General features: G+C 42.9%; 2 protein-coding genes across 2 annotated transcripts in view; both read left to right on the forward strand.

The window, feature by feature from the left end:
- Positions 1–19,669, forward strand: part of frem1a (Fras1 related extracellular matrix 1a) — a 59,918-nt gene that overhangs the window by 6,476 nt on the left and 33,773 nt on the right. The window contains exons 2-13 of the mRNA XM_084042963.1: positions 5,133–5,485; positions 7,864–8,031; positions 10,016–10,110; positions 10,588–10,712; positions 11,153–11,338; positions 12,111–12,307; positions 12,982–13,308; positions 13,522–13,630; positions 14,653–14,784; positions 15,246–15,403; positions 15,919–16,105; positions 19,094–19,236. Of these exons, the coding sequence (XP_083899089.1) occupies positions 5,393–5,485; positions 7,864–8,031; positions 10,016–10,110; positions 10,588–10,712; positions 11,153–11,338; positions 12,111–12,307; positions 12,982–13,308; positions 13,522–13,630; positions 14,653–14,784; positions 15,246–15,403; positions 15,919–16,105; positions 19,094–19,236 (1,920 nt within the window). The 5' untranslated portion in view covers positions 5,133–5,392. The remainder of the gene's footprint in view (positions 1–5,132; positions 5,486–7,863; positions 8,032–10,015; positions 10,111–10,587; positions 10,713–11,152; positions 11,339–12,110; positions 12,308–12,981; positions 13,309–13,521; positions 13,631–14,652; positions 14,785–15,245; positions 15,404–15,918; positions 16,106–19,093; positions 19,237–19,669) is intronic.
- LOC311034935 (sodium- and chloride-dependent creatine transporter 1-like) lies at positions 16,666–18,592 on the forward strand. The gene has a single exon (XM_084042964.1). It carries the CDS (start codon positions 16,702–16,704, stop codon positions 18,475–18,477), a length of 1,776 nt encoding a protein of 591 aa, XP_083899090.1. The 5' UTR covers positions 16,666–16,701; the 3' UTR covers positions 18,478–18,592.

Here is a 19,669-nt window from a genome sequence, read left to right on the forward strand (position 1 = left end):
TCGTACTTAACAGGCTATTTCTACAATAGGGAATTGATACTTTGACTTTAGTCAAAAAATATTTGGGTACTTCTTCCATCACTGCCGGACTTCTAGTTTGTCCCTGCATCAACTCTCATATCAAGGTAATAGGCTCTATGCATAGCAGCCATATTGGAAAGAAATTGGGCCTCTTCTTACTTCCTTCACAGGTGTTACCAATGATGCGAATGAAGGCTCTGATCCATTCTGGTCAGGGTGCTGATATTGTGCATGTTGGCTCACTAGAAACACTCCATTTTGGTTCCCAAAATGGCCCCTTATGGTGGGTGTGTAACTCTGAGAGTGTACAAATGGAACCAAATGGACCCGTAAGGGTCCATTTGGTTCCATTTGTACATTCTCAGAGTTATGGGGGTCCTTGAAAATAAGACAACCACTATGCCACACTAAATGGAACAGAGCCTTAATTAGTATTATTGGTAACACCTGTAAAGGAAGTAAGGCAGGGGCCCAATTCATTCCCAATATGGCTGCTGTGCATAGAGCCTATTCTGGTCCCTTGGGTTAGGTTAACAGTGCATGAGTTGACTATGTCGTCAGTCAACATGCCTCCAGGACAGTCAGGGCTCACTACAGGCCCATGGGAGGAGGATGGGTGGTGGCCGGGCCCATAAAGCCCTGTTTTTGAGCTAAACTCCTTGAACATGATCTTACCAGCCCCACAAACACATGCATTGTTCGGAGGGGGGCATGCCGTGACACGCTCCCCAACCCAGAACCCTGATTATAAGGTGCATTTCTCCTCCAAGCTGCTCTCTGGGAGGTTGGAAGCACGCTTTAACCCGTTAAGAACGGGAGCGCATCTGTGTCATTTTAGATTTCTTTAGGCTATTAAAAGATAGCGGATATACAAGCTTGTAGCGCGGCCGGCACAGAGTGCCGCGCTACAAGCATGTAGATCTGCTATTTTTGAAAAATCGTGAAAATGTCTCCAAATCTTTGAATATATATATATTTAAAGCGAACATTTTTAACTCAAATCTTTGCTTCTGGGAGGATTCTACAAATGTCTTCTAAATCCTAACAGTTTTTAAAAAAAACTTATGTTGCTATAATGTCAGTGGTTCTCAAACATTTTCATGTCAAAGACCACCCAAAATGATATGTATTTGGCCGCGGACCGGACCCCATCTCAAAATGTGTTGTTCCAGGGACCCCCAGAAGCAAAGCTTTGAGTTGCAAATGTTCGCTTTAATTCTTTTATTTAAAGATTTGCACAAATGTTTACGATTTAAAAAAAATAGCAGATCTACAAGCTCATAGTGCGGCACTCGGTGCCGCGCTATGAGCTTGTAGTCTGCTATTTTTGAATAGCCAAAGAAATCTTAAAATGACACAAATGCGTTCCCGGTCTTAATGGGTTAATAGACAAGTGTGTCAGGAATTTGCTTCTCCGCACAGATTATGTGGTGGAAGTGACTGTGAGTCCTATTTTTTTTTTTTTGTCATTTATGGACATCTGTTACATCATTTTATGACAGACAGTAAATACCTGTTCTTCCCTTAACTCATACATGTAACCACTTAAGTCTTAAAGGGATAGTTCACCCAGATAATACCTTTTTTTCGATTTGTCACCCCATGGAGCCTTAAATTCATGGATATTTTAAAGTTTTTGTCACACTCCTAAGCCAATAATTTGATGACCAGTGGCCCAATAGGCAGCGACTCCTACCGTAGACTCCACCATTCATCAAATTATTGGCTCAGGAATGCGACAAAAACTAAAATATCTCTGTGAATTCAAGGCTCCATGGGGTGAGTAATAGGCTCTATGCACAGCAGTCATTTTGGAGAGAAATTGGCCTCTTCTTCACAGGTGTTACCAATGATACTAATGAAGGCTCTGTTCCATTCAGGTAAAACAGAGTCAGGGTGCTGATATTGTGCAGGTTGGCTCAGTGTGTCTAAAAGTGTGGTCCAGGGACCCTTGTGGTTCCTTGAGGGGGTTCCAAATGCCCCCTTAAAGGGTGTGTAACTCTGAGAGTGTACAAATGGAACCAAATGGACCCTTACGGGTTCATTTGGTTCCATTTGTACACTCTCATGGGGGTCCTTAGTTGAAATTAAAAGGTGTGAGAACCACTGTGCTGCATGAAATGGAACAGAGCCTTCATTAGTATCATTGGTAAAACCTGTGAAGGAAGTAAGGAAGAGGCCCAATTTCTTTGCAATATAGCTGCTGTGCATAGAGGCTATTGATAGAGAGAAAAAAGTCATTTTGGGGGTGAACTATCCCTTTAAGTGGTTAATAAATTGCATTACACAGTCTAATAATGGGATCCCAGGCCCCGGTAATTCCAGTAAAGTTCCCTGGTCCTCATGCATCATGATTACACAGTAACAAGCAACCGCTGTTGTCTTGCATGAAGACAGCGTGGTATGTGTGGCTCTCTCTGGATCACAGAGAGGCAGTGGTGGGAAAAGTACTCAAATGTTTTACCTAAGTAAAAGTATCAATACTTGCAATATAGAAATACTCTGTTTGCAGGTAAAAGTCCGGAATTCAAAAAGTACCATAAGTATTGGCATCAAACCTACTTAAAGTACCAAAAGTAAAAGTACTCATTAGGCAGAATGTCCTTTTTCAAGTTTTCAAATGTATACAAATCTTTGGAAAATAGCAGATCTACACGTAAAACTATTGGGAAAATTGGAAATACTCAAGTGAAGTACAAATACCTCAAAATTGTACTTAGGTACACTACTTAAGCAAATGTATTTAGTTACTTTCCACCACTGCAGAGAGAGTCCCCTGGGGGGCCAAAGCAGAGCAATCCAGCCATGTGCAAACACTCAGGGATCATCTGGAAACGAGCAGGTAGATGAGGCTTTGACATATGTCATTATTACCTCACGCCTTTGTGTCACACTGCCTCTGGGGGGAACAGACCAGCGTCTGCGTTCAGAAACTGACAACCCTTTTTTTTTTTTTTTTTTACTCACATCCTGTCCCTGACCCTTGCGGTCACGGGGAAGGATGATGGAAGTATTTTATGATGACTTGAGAAGGCCCCCGAGCTCTAAAGTCAATAAGCGTGCGTACGTGCGTGCGTGCGTGCGTGCGTGTGTGTGAGGAGGAGGGGGCACCTGATACAGGCGTGGAGGTTGTTGAAGGTTCTTGTAATTACTGCGTTGTTAGAAGGGAAAACAACTCAACTAGCTTGAGTTATTAACTCAAGCTATAGCTGGGTCAGTGCAGTCTGCTAATTGATGCACGCTTGTGTTGTTGTTGTTGCTTGTTTGTATCGTTCCTAGTGTTAGCGCGTCATTGGCCGGAATGTCGTGCACACGGCATTAGCTATTTCCTGTTTGTAAAGATTATCTCTAAACCATCTTGTTTAGGGAGCAGTGTTGATTTCGTCGACTAAAACTGTGACGAAAAATGTTCGTCGACTACCTTTTTTCACTGACGAAAACTAAACAAAAACTAAATTAAAACTAAGCTACGATGACTAAAACTAAGACTAAATATACTGACAATTTCGTCAACAAATAAAAAGCAGACTAAAATGTTAGTGAGGGACTAGTGGAGAGATCCAGTAGAACTAAAAGAGAAGTCATTTTATGTTTGGTTGCGCTCGGGTGTTGCACTCTGAAAATAGCAGATCTACAAGCTCACAACGCGTCGCGCTGCGACACGTTGTGAGCTTATAGATCGGCTATTTTCAGCATGCCATGCAACCAAGTGTAAAATCAGCCATTATACAACACCATCAAGGCAGCGGCAAAATACATTTTAGTCGACTAAAGCAACTGTAGATTTAGTCGACTAATAATCTTATGACTAACAGTAAAACATTTCAGATGACTAAAATATGACTAAAACTAAATGGAATTTGATTCAAAAGACTGAAGATTAAAAATGTGCTCTCAAAATCAACACTATTTGACAGTAAGGAGTAGTACTGCGGCTCTTGTAGATCGGCTATTGTCGCTGAATGTTCGCCACTAAATAAGAGTGCTATAGCTTGTACACGCTCACAGTAGCTTGTAGATCGGCTATTTTCGGCAAAGATATTTTCATGTTGAGGGAAAAAAAGGGAGTGAACCAAGTATATAGAGCCCTGGGGGACACTGGGGTCAACTAAGTATATATGGGTTTTGAGTGGTTTTAAACTGATAAATATATCAGTTTAAATTTGGTGACATACATGTCAGGTCATGAACCACATTTGAACCGGTAGCATCTTGCTGTCCGTTTGCATGTTTATACTGTATATCGTTAAAACTCTGTCCAAATGTCCAAAGCCATACATGGAAATGAACTTAAGCGTGTTCCAATGGATCTAAGGAAGATAATAAGATTCACGTATCGTCACAATACTTTTCATTAGTTAAGCACAGTCAGCCTAACCTGACTCTGCCAGATGGGGCGGTATTGAGTTCACAGGTTCACAATCTGGGATCGCTCAGAGATTGGAGCTTACACAAACCGCTTCGGACCGGACCACTCAGCGGCAGCTAAGGGCCGAATCTTGGTGAGACCGGATGTGGCACCATGGGGAAGCGCCTAATGCATAATTTGCATTGTAGTTCCTTCACGATTCATAATGGTTGATTTAGTATACAAAAGAACTACTACTGGCACAGCTACTATACGTCATGTAGACAGACACGTCAATATTGGAGTTGGCACGCCCAGACGGGATAGACAGACGGTCCCATCCAATCACCTGCCAAGTAGCTTGAAAAAACAGACCGCCGTCTTGCAGCGGTTCGGCTACCCAGGTCCCAGAAGATGGAAGTAGGATGCGAAACAAAATGTGTGAAGCAAGCTTCTTCCAGCTGGCGGAATCAGGTTACATTCAACCTGGCGTCCCTACTTATGGCATGTCATTATAGGCAAGCGCCACAAGGCGACATGTTGATCAGCTATACAGAATGTTCTAAATGTTTGAACAGTATAAGATAGTGCTTACGTTAATCATGTGTGACCAATAGCGTTGGTTCTCTTAAACTGTATGTATACTATGTAGTGGGGGTCCCTGCTTCATCTCTCTCTCAGCTAAGGGGTCCTTAGCCTGAAAAACGTAAAGACCCCTGTCTAAGAACATTTCTAACAAATTGTGTCACAATGTCTTCCTCAGCTCCTGTCCCCCCACCATGTGAAACTGTGACACTGTGAGACTGTCTGTCTTCAGCAGCATCAGTCAACATCACTGGCAGGAACAAAGCACAACAGAACCTTCATTTGAAGACTGCAAGGCATCACTCATCAATACAACCCACCACTCCCATTCAAAAACCTTCCCCTGTAGCCTGGGAAACCAAGACCAATCATCTGCCAAAGTGACACCATTGTACCTCTGCTCTCCATTGTGGGTGTCTCGCATGTAGAGGGACAGTGATGACGATCATCTCCCGGTGTCTAACGCTGGCCTGCCGATGGATTCCCGTGCTTTTACTGGCAATGGCTGCTGGCACATCGCAGGGTTCAGAGGTGAGTAGAGTAGCTAAAAAAAACAGAACTGAAATAAAAGTATTGTTACTTTTAAATGATACTTACTTGTGTAGAAGTAAAAGTAGTCATCCAAATAATAGGCTCTATGCACAGCAGCCATATTGGAAAGAAATTGGCCTCTTCTTATTTCCTTCACAGGTGTTACCAATGATACAAATGAAGGCTCTGTTCCATTCAGGTCAAACAGAGTCAGGGTGCTGATATTGTGCATGTTGGCTCACTGGAAACAGTCTGCTACACCAGAGGGTCTCAAAGTGTGGTCCAGGGACCCTCATGGTTCCTTGAGGCGGTTATAAGTGCCCCCTTACGGGTGTGTAACTCTGTAAGGGAGTATACGGGAGTGTACAAATGGAACCAAATGGCCATTCGTACACTCTCAGAGTTATGGGGTCCTTGAAATTAAAAGGTTTGAGAACCACTAGTGCTACACTAAATGGAACAGAGCCTTCATTAGAATCATTGTTAACACCTGTGAAGGAAGTAGGAAGTAAGCCCAATTTCTTTCCAATATGGCTGCTGTGCATAGAGCCTATTACCCAGAAGCTTACTGGGGAAAAGGGTGTGTGTTCATTTGGGCATTACTTCCTGTTGTCACTCATTCAATTAATTTGAGGGATCAAATCAGTCAACAATAATATGGGAACACAACCTGACAGAAATCAGAGCATTATAGTCTTACCTACCTCCCCTACAAGATCTTCCTCCACACAGCTGATTCAAATCACTTAACAAGCACCATTTAATTCCCATGCAGAGATTCAGGTGTCACAGCCAGTGTTGCCATGTCTGCTTATTATAAGCATATTGTAAATATTGGTAGTTGCATGTTGCGTTTTGTTTTTTGGCTTGTTTCTAAAGTGTAGTTGCTTATTTTTTTTCACGTCAAAGACCCCCAAATGTTTATGTAATTGTCCACAGACCTCCATCTGAAAATATTTTTTTTTGCCAGGGACCCCTATACAAGATTTGTGTTGTTAAAATGTTTCAAAGATATTCAAAATATTTCACTTCTTAATATTTGGGGAAAATAACAGATCTACAACCTCGCAACGTGTCGCTGTGAGCTATTTTCAAATAGCCAATGTAAAGTTGTAAAACACAGCCTAGTCGCTTCTTTTGGGCTTGTTTTCAAAGTTTTCAAAGTTTTTTGGTCGCTTGTTTCTCTTGCAAAATTTGGCAACACTGGTCACAGCAGCAACAGCAGCAGCCAGTCATAATGAAACAGGACAGGAGTTTGGTCTACAGCTAAGAGCAAGTGTCAAGAGACATTGATCATTGATTTGAATCAGCTGTGTGGAGTGGAATGAGTGACAACAGGAAGTGAGCCTCAAAATCGGGCAAGGGCTCATGGGACACTTAGGATAAGAGTAAGAAAGTGTCTAGTGAAAAGACTGAGTGAGTTACTTCATACAAGCAGAATAAGCAGACTGTAATTGGAATGTTCAAAAATGATAGATAACTGTTTAAGTGCTTTTCCAATAGGAATAAACCAAATTGGCTGAGATCTCTCTGAGCTTGTTAAACACATCTAACAAGCATTTAATGAAAATAATATAAATGGGTAAAAAAATTATGGGTAAAATAAAAGTAACCAGTGGAATGACAAATATTGTCCTCCTATATGTTTGACCCAAATGTAAAGGAGTAACATTTTGTTCTTCACAAATACACTTCTGTAGAAGTGCAATGCATGTTGCATTATAACTACTCTCACTAGTACGATGTATTCACAAAGTTATTTAATCCATTAAGACCGGAAACGCACCTGTGTAATTTTAAGATTTCTTTGGCTATTCAAAAATAGCAGATATACAAGCTCATAGCGCGGCACCGAGTGCCACGCTATGAGCTTGTAGATCTGCAATTTTGTTTGAAAAATCTTGAAAATGTGTGCAAATCTTCTTTTCTCTTTTCTTTGCTTCTGGGGATTCTACAAAACAAAATGTCTTCTTTTCTTTGAAAAAAAAGTATGTTGCTACAGTATATATCCGTGGTACTCAAACCTTTTTCATGTCAAGGACCACCCAAATGATATGTATTTGGCCCCCGGACCCCCATCTCAAAATATTTTGTTTCAGGGACCCCCAGAAGCAAAGATTTTAGTTACAAATGTTTAAAAATATTCATTCAAAGATTTGCACACATTTTCACGATTAAAGAATAAATAAATAGCAGACCTACAAGCTTGTAGCGCGGTGCCGCGCTAGTAGCTTGTATATCTGCTATTTTTGAATAGCCCAAAGTATGAAATAGTGGTTATAGCTAAAATCTAAAATGACACAGATGCGTTCCAGGTCTTAATGGTGTAAGTAAATGTAACCGAGTAAATGTAACTAATTCCCCCCCACCTGTGGCAGGGTTCTCTGGTGACGGTCAACCGAGGTCTGAGAGTAAAGCGGGGCCAGTCGGCCTACCTCCAGGAGGGGGCGCTACAGTTCGACGTCCCGCGGCAGAAAGACGGCTGCAAGGTGGAGGTGGTGCTGAATGAACCCATCACACAGCGGGTGGGCCGGCTGACGCCTCAGGTAATGGAAACGACTTACTATACTACGCTGTAAAAACTGTGTTAAAACACTTACTATACTACGCTGTAAAAACTGTGTTAAAACACTTACTTCTACGCTGTAAAAACTGTGTCAAAACAAATCTTTTTTTGGGTCCCCCTGAGGGGGCCTGGACCCCCAGGTTTGGAAGCATTGCTGTAAAAGCCCTTGTGGGTTCCAGGCATTTATACGGCTGTAATAAAACACAGTGCTGCGTTACAGTAGGTTTTACACTGGACACAGACAGGCCTACTAGATTTTTGGGGCTGATGGCGATGGGTAATAGGTATAGGTAGGTAGGTAGGTAGGTATAAAGCTTAATATCGGTATATATATATATATCGATATATCTATGACAGGCAAATATTGAGCAATGTTTGCAAGCATATTTGGTGTGGCCTACTATAGGCATTTTGTCCTGATAGTTGAGGTGATGATGACTGATTCATGGCAATCTAAATAATTCCTCTTACAAAATGTAAGAGGCTCCATTTAGGGGCACACTGTATGAGTTCTCTTCTCTGGCTAAATGTAAGTATTAAGCAGATGAATTCCAGCTGTTAAGATAATGCTACTCAATCTGGTCCTTATACCTTGAATAAACAGTTCTCAAATGCTCATATTTGAATTTAATATGAGCATTTGAGAACTGTAAAAGAAAAAGATGGTGATGACAGTGTTGTCAGCAGTGGTGATGATGGAAAAAGACATCACGGTCTGTCAAAGAATGGAATTTTAAAGTGGTAAACTATAAAGGAACCTTATCTGAACTGTGCGTGCGTGCGTGCGTGCGTGCGTGTGTGTGTGTGAGTGAGACATGCTGTGTGTGAGTGAGACATGCTGTGTGTGTGTAATGACACAGTGTTGACAGACAGCCAGCCTCCCGGGGCTCTAAACAGCATTGTTCTGCAGCAGCCATGCAACTGAAACCTCAGCAGTCACTTTGAAATGATTTTACTATTGCTTTATGAATTCTAATCTATAGTCTGAGTAGAAACTGCATGGCTCCCATATGCCGTCGTGACAGATATTTTGTGAATGTAAACTGCTGTCAGGTCTTTCATTTCCTCTGCAGGCGTAGTAAAGGGTGAAGAATTTAAGGTTGTTTCAGTAATTGATACGTTACAGTTCCAGTGCCCACAATGTCTATCAGCACGCTCATGTCCTTGAATGGAACCCCGAGCTGTTGTGTATATAAACCACTTTCAACCTGGAATTACTGCTTTGGCATGTCATTATAGGCAAAACATTTAAAGAAATCTTCCAAAAATTTACAATTTTCCCAAAGATTTCCAAAATGTTAAAAAATGTTCTAAAAATGATCAATTTCCCCAAATGTATTTAAAAGGATCCCTGCTAATAAGCCAAACATGCCTTCATTTTTATGTATTTTAGAAACAGTTCATCTTTTACTCAAGAGAGGCAATGCCCTTCGCAAGTTGATGATGTCATTTGTCCATGTAAGGTCCAGCCCTAATGAATTGATGGAATGCATGTGCAAAAAAAAACAAACATCCTTAAAATATTGATTTGATGCTCATATTAACCTTAGGAAGTATTAAGTAGTTTTTGTATTTTCACATGCATTCCATAAATTCCATAGGGCTAGACATGGACAAATGACATCATCAACTTGCGACGGGCATTGCCAACTGTTTCTAAAATTATATAATAATATTAGGTGTTTTTAATTTAACATTTTAGTTATAGAGGACAATTCTAATGTATTAAGGCATATTTTGCTTAGCCAGGGATCCTTTTAAAAGAATGTCCAAATGCCCCCACCCCCACAAGGTATGGATAGCAGATCTACAAGCTCACGTTGCATCACAGTGTGACTCATTGTGAGCTTGTCGATCGGCTATTTTCATGTGACACAGCCATATACACAACAAAGTATAAAATGGGGTTTAACAGATTCAAACCTAGAATGGTTGTATATTCTGTCACCCTGTGATTTGAACAGGTGTTTGACTGCCACTACCTGGCCGATGAGGTGAAGTACATCCACAACGGCTGTCCAATACTGAAGGAGGACATGGTCAAGCTTCGACTGTACAGGTACTGTACGTCAGTGGTGTAAAGTAACTAAGTACATTTACTCAAGTACTGAACTTAAGTACAATTTTGAGGAACTTTTACTTTACTGGAGTATTTCCACAGTTTTCTGAACTTTTACTTCTACCCCACTATCTCAGAGGCAAATATTGACCGCGGCTAAATACATCTAAAATTGTTTTCTAAATCCTAACATTATGTTGCAGATCAGTGGTGATCCAACTTTTACTTTTTGTCAAGGACCCCCAAAATGATATACTAGTATTTGGCCGCGGACCCCCATCTCAAAATATGTTGTTCCAGGGACCCACAGATCGGAGTTAAAAATGTTTATATGAATATATTCATAAGATTTGCACAAATCTTCCACGATTTTTGAAAAATATAATAATGGGTTAAGTGGTTAATGTAGACTACTACCACGTACTGCTTACATTTGTGACTAATAAAGTATTAAATCAATCAATCCAAATCCCCCAGGTTCACAGAGACAGACACCTACATGGAGGTGTTCTCTCTGCACGTGGACATCACAGAACCCGACTGCAGCGTGATCAAGCTGGGACCCAAGTCCCTGGAGGTGCCCGAGTTCTACGGCCTCTCAGGTAGAGCTGCCACTATATTCATTATTTAAGGATATTCTATCAAGTGAAGAAAACTCCATAAAAGATATTATGGATTAAATGTATTGTACAAACCTGCAATAAAGTATTGAAAAAAGGATTATTCTATCAATTACATTTTCGAATAATCCAAAAATTGCGTTTATATTTATTATATATTAACAAATCAATTAGGCACTTAAGCGTTATTTTATACGTTGTCGTACAAGTGAAAATAACAGATCTACAAGCACAAAATGCTTTGTGATGTGATGCGATGATGTGAGCTTGTGGAATGGCTATTTTAATTTGGTTTTTGATTAGGTTTATAATGAAATAGAAATTGATTATTAATTATGAATTAATGATCAATTGTGTCTTTTATAATTGATTAAATGGATTAGTTGGATGAACTGTTGCACCCCTCTATATGATACTTTCAGGCATCATAGACGGAGACGTGGTGTCCTTCCACTATGAGAGGAGGTCCAGCGTGGAGTGTACCGTCCACGTCAACTCCCATGACACCCACCTCCCCGCCCACGGCCAGCTGGTCACCGGAGAACCCGTCAAGGCCACCACCAGAGGAGACGAGCCCGAGAGCTTCCTCCCTCTGCTCCAACAGCTAGGTGGAGTATTATAGACTCTGCTCCAACAGCTAGGTGGAGCACTATAAGGGGGAAGAGAGGTCAATCAAAGAAAACAAACAAATTATCTACATATTCACACATAGTACCTGAGTAAGACATAAGGTGAGGTAACTAGGGCAGACAGGAGACACTAGGAACATTGCTACAACATAAAAGGAACACAACAGTAAAGTAAAACTTAAGTAACCGCTGAAAACAGGAGACAAAAAAAATCACTACAAAATAAAACACAATGAGACAGATCCTGACAATCCTGTTTACTGCAGTGGTAAGTCGATTACTCAAGTACTGTACTTAAGTAAAATGTTTAGGTATTTTTACTTCTACTCCACTACATCTCAGAGACAGATAATAATAAAAGATAAGACTTTAGTTACAAGTTACTTTGTAAATTTGAATTATTATTAAAAAACGTACATTAACCTCTTCAGCCCTATACATTTCGGCCATTTGCAATTACCCGATCTACAAGCTCACAATGCGTTGCGATGCGACGCATTGTAAGCTTGTAGATCTGCTATTTTCAAAAGATTTGAATACATTTTATACATTTGAAAAGTTGTGAAATAGGACATTCTGCATAATGAGGATACTTTCTACTTTTGGTACTTTAAGTGCATTTTGATACCAATACGTTTGTACTTTTACTTAAGTAAATTTTGAATTCCAGCTTTAATTCTACATTGCAGTATTGATACTTTCACTTAAGTAAAAATGTGAGTACTTTTTTCCACCACTTGGTATACTGCAGACAACAAGGCCAGAGCCATGTGTCAGAGCGAGGACTGCCTGAAGGGCCTGAAGCTGGTGAAGATCACCAAGGTTCCCTGTGATGACTTCCTGCTGATGGGAGTGAAGTACCACCACACGGACCCTCCCTCTCCAGACCTAGACTACATCTCCATCACTCTGGACCTCAAGGACACCAGGAGCGGCAGCGTATATCAGGTACCGTGGCTCTGTCAGTATCGTTGACACCCAGTGACGGTGCTTTGTCGTAATTTATTGTTTTTTTCTTTTTCTTTTTTTACCAAACTGTACGAAATACACAATGGATATCCCAGTTCGAGTACTTTGAAAAAGTGAACATTGTTTAACTAAAGCATCCAAACAACTATGCCTTTTCTTATTCATTTTTTATTATTTCTTCCTTTCGAGGAACCAAAACAGAATAATTTGTATCTCTTATGTACTTGTGTGTGTACAGCAGGTCGCATCTTGAATGTTTAATCTCAAATATTCAACGGAATGTAAACAATCACATAGAATTGAAAAGTTCCCAAGTCCGATAGGGGCCCTCAAACATGACAGTGGTTTACATATAGAAGCGAGGTATCCAAGGCAAAATAAAACATATTTAAAATATTGATTTGATGCTCATATTAACCTTAGGAAGTCTTAAGTTGGGTTTTATTTTCAAATGCATTCCATACAGTCCATAGGGCTGGACCACACATGGACAAATGACATCATCAACTTGCGACTATTTCTAAAATAAACAAAATATTGAAGGTGTTTTTAATTTTACATGTTAAGGACAATTATAATGTATTAAGGCATATTTGGCTTATTAGCCAGGGATCCTTCTAAACGCTACTGTGTTTTCTGGGTGGTCCGTGCAGTCGGAGCGGGCGTGGATCCCCGTGCGGGTCCTGGGCGGAGCCGTGCCCAACCAGCCTCCCAAGCCCTCCTTCATGTCCGCGTTCATCCTGGAGGTGGACCAGTTCATCCTGACCCCTCTGTCCACGGCTACGCTGGACGCCGAGGACGCCGAGACGCCCAAGCAGCTGCTGGTGTTCAACGTCACCCGCCCCCCCACCGAGGGCTTCGTGGCGCACCTGTCCGACCACACCCGGCCCGTCACCTCCTTCACCTGGCTGGACCTCAACGACATGCTCATCGGCTACCAGCCGCCCAACTCCTCTCACGCCCAGCGCAGGAACTATGAGGTACTGGAATATACACTTTACCCTTTATCCGAGCAGTGGTGGAAAAAGGTTTTAGAAATGTTGCTTTTTTTTGTGTAGAATGTAGAAATACTCTCTTACAAGTAAAAGTCCAGAATTTTAAATTCTCTCTCTCTCTCTCTCTCTCTCTCTCTCTCTCTCTCTCTCTCTCTCTCTCTCTCTCTCTCTCTCTCTCTCTCCCTCTCTCTCTCTCAGGTAGAATTTGTGGTCCATGACTTCTTCTTTGAGAAGAGCCCAGAGATCACAGTTCACATGTCTGTGAGGAACGCACACACCAATGCTCCCAGAGTGTCCTGGAACATGGGTAGGTGTCTCCCCGCCCCTTTTCACTTCAAACTAAATTGCTATGAAACCGGCGGCGGAATTCAATTCTCTTTCTAATTGAGATTTGCGAAATTGTGAAATCAAGCTTTAAACCAAATGGAAACATGGCATTGTGTGAAACGTAGTACGATCTTAAAAAGGGGTGAAGTAGATTACAATAACTGTATACGTCAGCTATTTGTCTTTCTTTGAATAATAATACACTAGTCCATACCTGGGGATGTGTGCACTCAAAACCTTTGCACACTTATGTGTGGGCAAGGCGTGCATTCCTATCATAGACCGTAAAAAGATATGGACAACGTTATGCCACCGTAAATTGATATCCCATAGCTTGCGCCGCCGTAACCATAACCACAGATCCCAAGCATCCCACAGCCTGAGCGCAGAATCGCCGTTGTTTACCACGTTACACAAAAACGCTAATAAAAAGCTTACATTTTGGGAAAGTGAAAAACAGGCATCGCAGTTCTGTGCATATGCTAATGGCCAATGCCTGTGTGCAAGTTCAGATCAATTGGTAAAGCCACTGAGGAGAGAACCCTGCTGAACAGGTTTTGATGACATAATTCCTTGATGACAGAGGTTCCCTTTGATGACAGAGGTTTGCTTAACTATAGTAATATATATCATCGGCGGAAACCTTATGTTCAAAAACATTGAACGTTACTTTTCAGGAAATGAAAAAAAAATAACCTGCGTTCCAATGGATCCAATGTAGTTAAGTTTAGTCACAAGCTGCTGTTGATACTTTTCATTGGTTCAACAGATTCAACCACTTTCACTTTCAACATTTTCCAAAATAGCAGATCTACAAGCTCACAACGCACTGTGACGACGCGAGGTGTTGTGAGCTTGTAGATCTGCTATGCTCTCTACTTTTGTGCAAACACTCTTGTACAACAAAGTAGGGCATTCATTAAAAAACAAACAAAAAAAAACGTTGAAATATGGAAATACAAGGTTTCTACCTGACGGCAATGATTATGTCATAATGTGCAGGTCTCAGCCTATTGGAGGGACAGTCTCGTCCAATCACGTGGGACCAGCTGCAGATCGTGGACAACGACAACCTGAACGCTGTGAGGGTCATCACCGTGGACGGCCTGCAGCACGGGAGGCTGACCGTCAGAGGTCACTAAACACTCATAAAATACTCTACTCAAAGTGTGAATATGATCTTATTCAGTGGTCTTCAATGATTTTCAGGCCAAGGACCCCTTAGCTGGGAGAGAGATGAAGCAGGGACTACACATTCTATAAAATGATGTTGCAGATTAAACTTTTTCATACATTTCAGTGTTAAATTAATTAAAATTAAAATTGTAAATTCATGTTTTGATATTTTCAGACACTTAACCGCTTAAGCCCTCAATACTCAAGTTCCTATCACACAAATATTTGGCGGCCCCCCTACAGTAGCTCCGAGGAACCTCTAGGGGTCCCGGACTCCCTGTTGAAGACCCGTGATGTAATTTAACAACACAAACCCTATACTTAATGTATCACTTACATACTATAACATACTGTATAACATACTAAATATGTATTACACACTAAAAATGAAAATACTTCCACGCGAATGCATCCCGCAGGGGGGAAGGGCTTCCTGTTCACCATCAGTGACATCAGAGCGGGCGTGGTTCACTATCACCACGACGACAGCGACACCGCCAAGGACTTCATCGTGTTCCGCATCACGGACGGGCGCCACCAGACCCGGCACAAGTTCCCCATCAACGTCCTCCCCAAGGTTAGGACCGTTTGGCAGTTTTCATTAGTTTTAATTTCATTTAGAATTTAGTCTTTTCCTTTTTTTCAATTTCAGTTTAGTTGAATGCGTTTTTAAAGTGAGGGGTTGCTTGAGTTTAGCTTTTAGTTTGAGTGGCTTAGTTTTAGTTTCGCTTGTATTAGTTTTAGCGTTAGTTTTTCATTGTAAACATTATAGTCAGGGGCGAGATTCAACAAAAAATGCGAAAACAGCCGATCTACAAGCTCACAATGCATCGCATTGCGATGCATTGTGAGCTTGTAGAACTGCTATTTTCGCTATACTTGACTGTGCCCGTGTTCAAAAGAGGTCACAGCTAAATAAACTATAGGAGGATAAGATTTCAGAGACGCAGAGACGCCTGCTTCTGAAAAAACGCTCTATAGCAATGATTACTATCAGAACATAGTGCTTTAACCTTTTAACAAAAAATTAAAACGTTTTGTCACTTATCACTTAGCCTACGTTTAACTATAATTACCCTGGTCTTCCACAAGGACGACAGCCCTCCGTTCCTCATCACCAACATGCTGCTGGAGCTTCCAGAGGGAACCACGGCTCTCCTGCGTGGCTCCGTGCTCCAGGCGGCCGACATGGACTCCAGCGATGACTACATCCTGTACAACATCACACGCCTTCCACAGGCCGGAGAGATCATGAAGATGCCAGGACCAGGACTCACAGGTCAGGAGACAAAGACCACCACCGTAGATGCGCTTGTCAACGCTGATGTATTGCCATAATGCCATTAAGTTTGCGCTCGATATACATTGCTTTTTGAGCGGTGCCAACCGCTTCTACAAGTGTCTGTGTGTGTGTGTGTGTGTGTGTGTATGTTTGTCTGTATGTCTCCATGTAGCATGAACACCTGCAACTGATTACTAACTGATTGCACAGTGCCCAAATATGGTGCTGACTGACGTCATAGTGCGGACGTCATAGATGGCTGAAGTAGAGTGACATAACATGACTGACACCCAGAAAAACAGATATTATAAATATAACCAGTACAACATTTCATTGTTTAAACTGAGGCATTGTAAACTGTTAGTTAAGCAGGGACCAAACAACACCGATAAAGATTGGATAAACCTCCAGGATTTAAACCCATAAGGTACATTGAGGAGGTTCATTCAGTGAGAGGGATGGAGAATCAGGGTCTGGAGGAGGTTCTGGTGATGAAGAAGAGAGAGCGCCGACCCCCCGACGGAGAAGACCACCCGGCGGCGCAAGGCGACCCCCCGGCGCGGGAGACGTGGACCCGACAGCTGGAGTTCATCATGTCCTGCTTGGGCTTCGCCGTGGGCCTGGGCAACGTGTGGCGCTTCCCGTACCTGTGCTACAAGAACGGCGGGGGAGTGTTCCTGATCCCCTACCTGCTGGTCATGCTCTTGGCGGGGATCCCGCTCTTCTTCTTGGAGCTGGCCGTGGGTCAGTTCATGAAAGCGGGAGGCGTCAACGCCTGGAACATTTCTCCTCTTTTCAGAGGTCTGGGTTACGCGTCCATGGTCATCGTGGTGTACTACAACACCTACTACATCGTTATCATGGCTTGGTCCTTTTACTACTTGATCATGTCCCTGTCCTCCACCTTCACCTGGTCACCCCTCCCCTGGGCCACCTGTGGCAACCAATGGAACACCCGGTTGTGCATAGAGGGCTTTAGCCTCGCCAAGTGTCTGAACGGCACTCTGGGGAACCATGCCTTCGATCCCAACATGACTTGTGAGGACCTCGCTCGTTACTCCCGATCACCCGTCGTCGAGTTTTGGGAGAATAAGACGTTGAAACTCTCGGGTGGCTTGGATCAGCCTGGTCTTCTGAACTGGGAGTTGTTGCTGTGTCTGGTGGCTGTTTGGGTCATTGTGTATTTCTGTGTGTGGAAAGGAATCAAGTCTTCCGGCAAGGCTGCGTACTTCACAGCCAGCTTCCCCTACGTGGTTCTCATCATCTTGTTGGTAAGAGGAGTCACACTTCCCGGAGCTTACTATGGCATCGTTTACTACCTCAAACCCGATTGGTCCAAACTAGGCGAGCCGCAGATGTGGATCGACGCCGCGACTCAGATCTTCTTCTCCTATGGCATCGGAATGAGCGCCCTGACCGCTCTGGGCAGCTACAACAGATTCAACTACGACTGCTACAGAGATTCCTACATTCTGTCTCTGGTAAACAGCGGAACCAGCTTCTTGTCCGGGTTCGTCGTCTTTGCCATCCTGGGATTCATGGCTGCCGAACAGGGAGTGGACATCTCCAAGGTGGCCGAGTCGGGCCCAGGGCTGGCGTTCATAGCATACCCCAAAGCCGTGTCTTTGATGCCCGGAGCTCCCATCTGGGCCGCGCTGTTCTTCTTCATGCTGCTGTTGCTGGGACTGGACAGCCAGTTTGTGGGCGTCGAAGGATTCATGGCGGCCATACTGGATCTGCTTCCTAGGAGGTTCGACCACCGCTACCGACGGGAGATCGTGGCGGCGATGTACTCCTTAATGTGTTTCATTATCAGCCTCTCCATGATAACACAGGGGGGCATGTATGTGTTCCAGCTGTACGACAACTACGCCGCCAGTGGAATAACTCTGCTTTGGCAAGCATTGTTTCAGTGTGTGGTGGTGGGCTGGTTCTATGGAGCCGATCGCTTCATGGACAATGTTGCTCAAATGATTGGCTACAAACCGCTCATGAGCCCGTGGATAAAATGCTGCTGGTCCATCGTTAGTCCCTGTGTCTGCATAGGTGTCTTCCTGTATCACGTGTTCAACTACACGCCGCTGACCTACAACAAAACGTACGTGTATCCGTGGTGGGGCGAGATGATTGGCTGGTGCATTTCTCTGTCCTCCATGCTGTGTGTACCTGCCGTACTGCTCTACAAGCTCTTCCGTGCCAAAGGCACCTTCAAGGAGCGCTGGGCACTTCTGACCACTCCGGTGTGGGCTCCTCATCATCTGGAGAACATGTCTCCGGACACAGACATCAAGTCTCTCAAGCCAGCTCTGTCCCCGGGGACAGAGGACAAGAGAGCATCATCGGGGAGAGACGACGAGAGCATTGTCTAGGCCAGACTACAAGATAGAACGTAATCTAGGCAGACTACAAGAGAACATAATCTAGCCAGAATACAAGATAAAACGTAATCTAGGCCATCTACAAGAGAACGTAATCTAGGCCAGATTACAAAATAGAACGTAATCTAGGCCAGATTACAAGATAAAACGTAATCTACAGTAGGCCACCTACAAGAGAACGTAATCTAGGCCAGACTACAAAATAGAACGTAATCTAGACCATCTACAAGAGAACGTAATCTAGGCCAGACTACAAAACAGAACGTAATCTAGGCCAGACTACAAGAAAATACCATCTTGGCCAGATTGGAACAGAAAGAAAAAAATATATATAAAACCTATGAAAAAAACTAAGTGGAGGTTATTTTGTGGTCTATCGGCACATTTGGCACTGATCAATCCAGCAGTTTGCGAGATTCAGTCCGGACACAAAGAAAGACAGAGAGACAGAGACAGACAAAACAGAGAGACAAGACGGACAGACGGACAGACGGACAGACAGACAGACAGAGACACCGTACAAAAATGTATCATAGCGAAGCCAAAAAAAGCAAGTATCTTCATGTGCACTGAAGCTTCTGTAAGCGTTCCATTGTTTTCCATTCAGGCTATCCTGTCAGCCACTTCCTCCAGAAGGACTTGTCCCTCTCCACCGTCTACTACCGTCACCTGGGCACAGAGGTGTTCGACGACTCCTTCGAGGTGGTGCTGTCCGACTTCCACGACCCTCCCAACCTCTCCGAGCCTCAGGTGGGTCACACCTCTAAAAAGAGCTTCTATTAAAGTTAATAAAGCGCCATCTTTTAGGTAAAGAAAAACCTCTAAAAGAGCTTCTATTAAAGTTAAAGCGCCAGCTTTTAGGTAAAGAAAAACCTCTAAAAAGAGCTTCCATTAAAGTTAAAGCTCCAGCTTTTAGGTAAAGAAAAACAACAAGCCTGGCCAATCTGTATGGTAGAGCATGTTAATACAATGTGTAGCACAACTGTGGTGGTTGTTTTTTGGCTCCCTGCTGTTCTACTGCGAAATGTCCCCTAGTGGCTGACACATGGTACCGCCTGAATTATTGCCAGAGATTAGCTGTCCACAGACAGACAGACAGACAGACGGACAAACACACACACACACACACACACACACACACACACACGCACACGGACACACACACGGACGATTAGACAGACAG

Source organism: Gymnoscopelus microlampas (genome assembly GCF_963454915.1).
Source record: "Gymnoscopelus microlampas genome assembly, chromosome: 19".
NCBI lineage: Eukaryota > Metazoa > Chordata > Actinopteri > Myctophiformes > Myctophidae > Gymnoscopelus > Gymnoscopelus microlampas.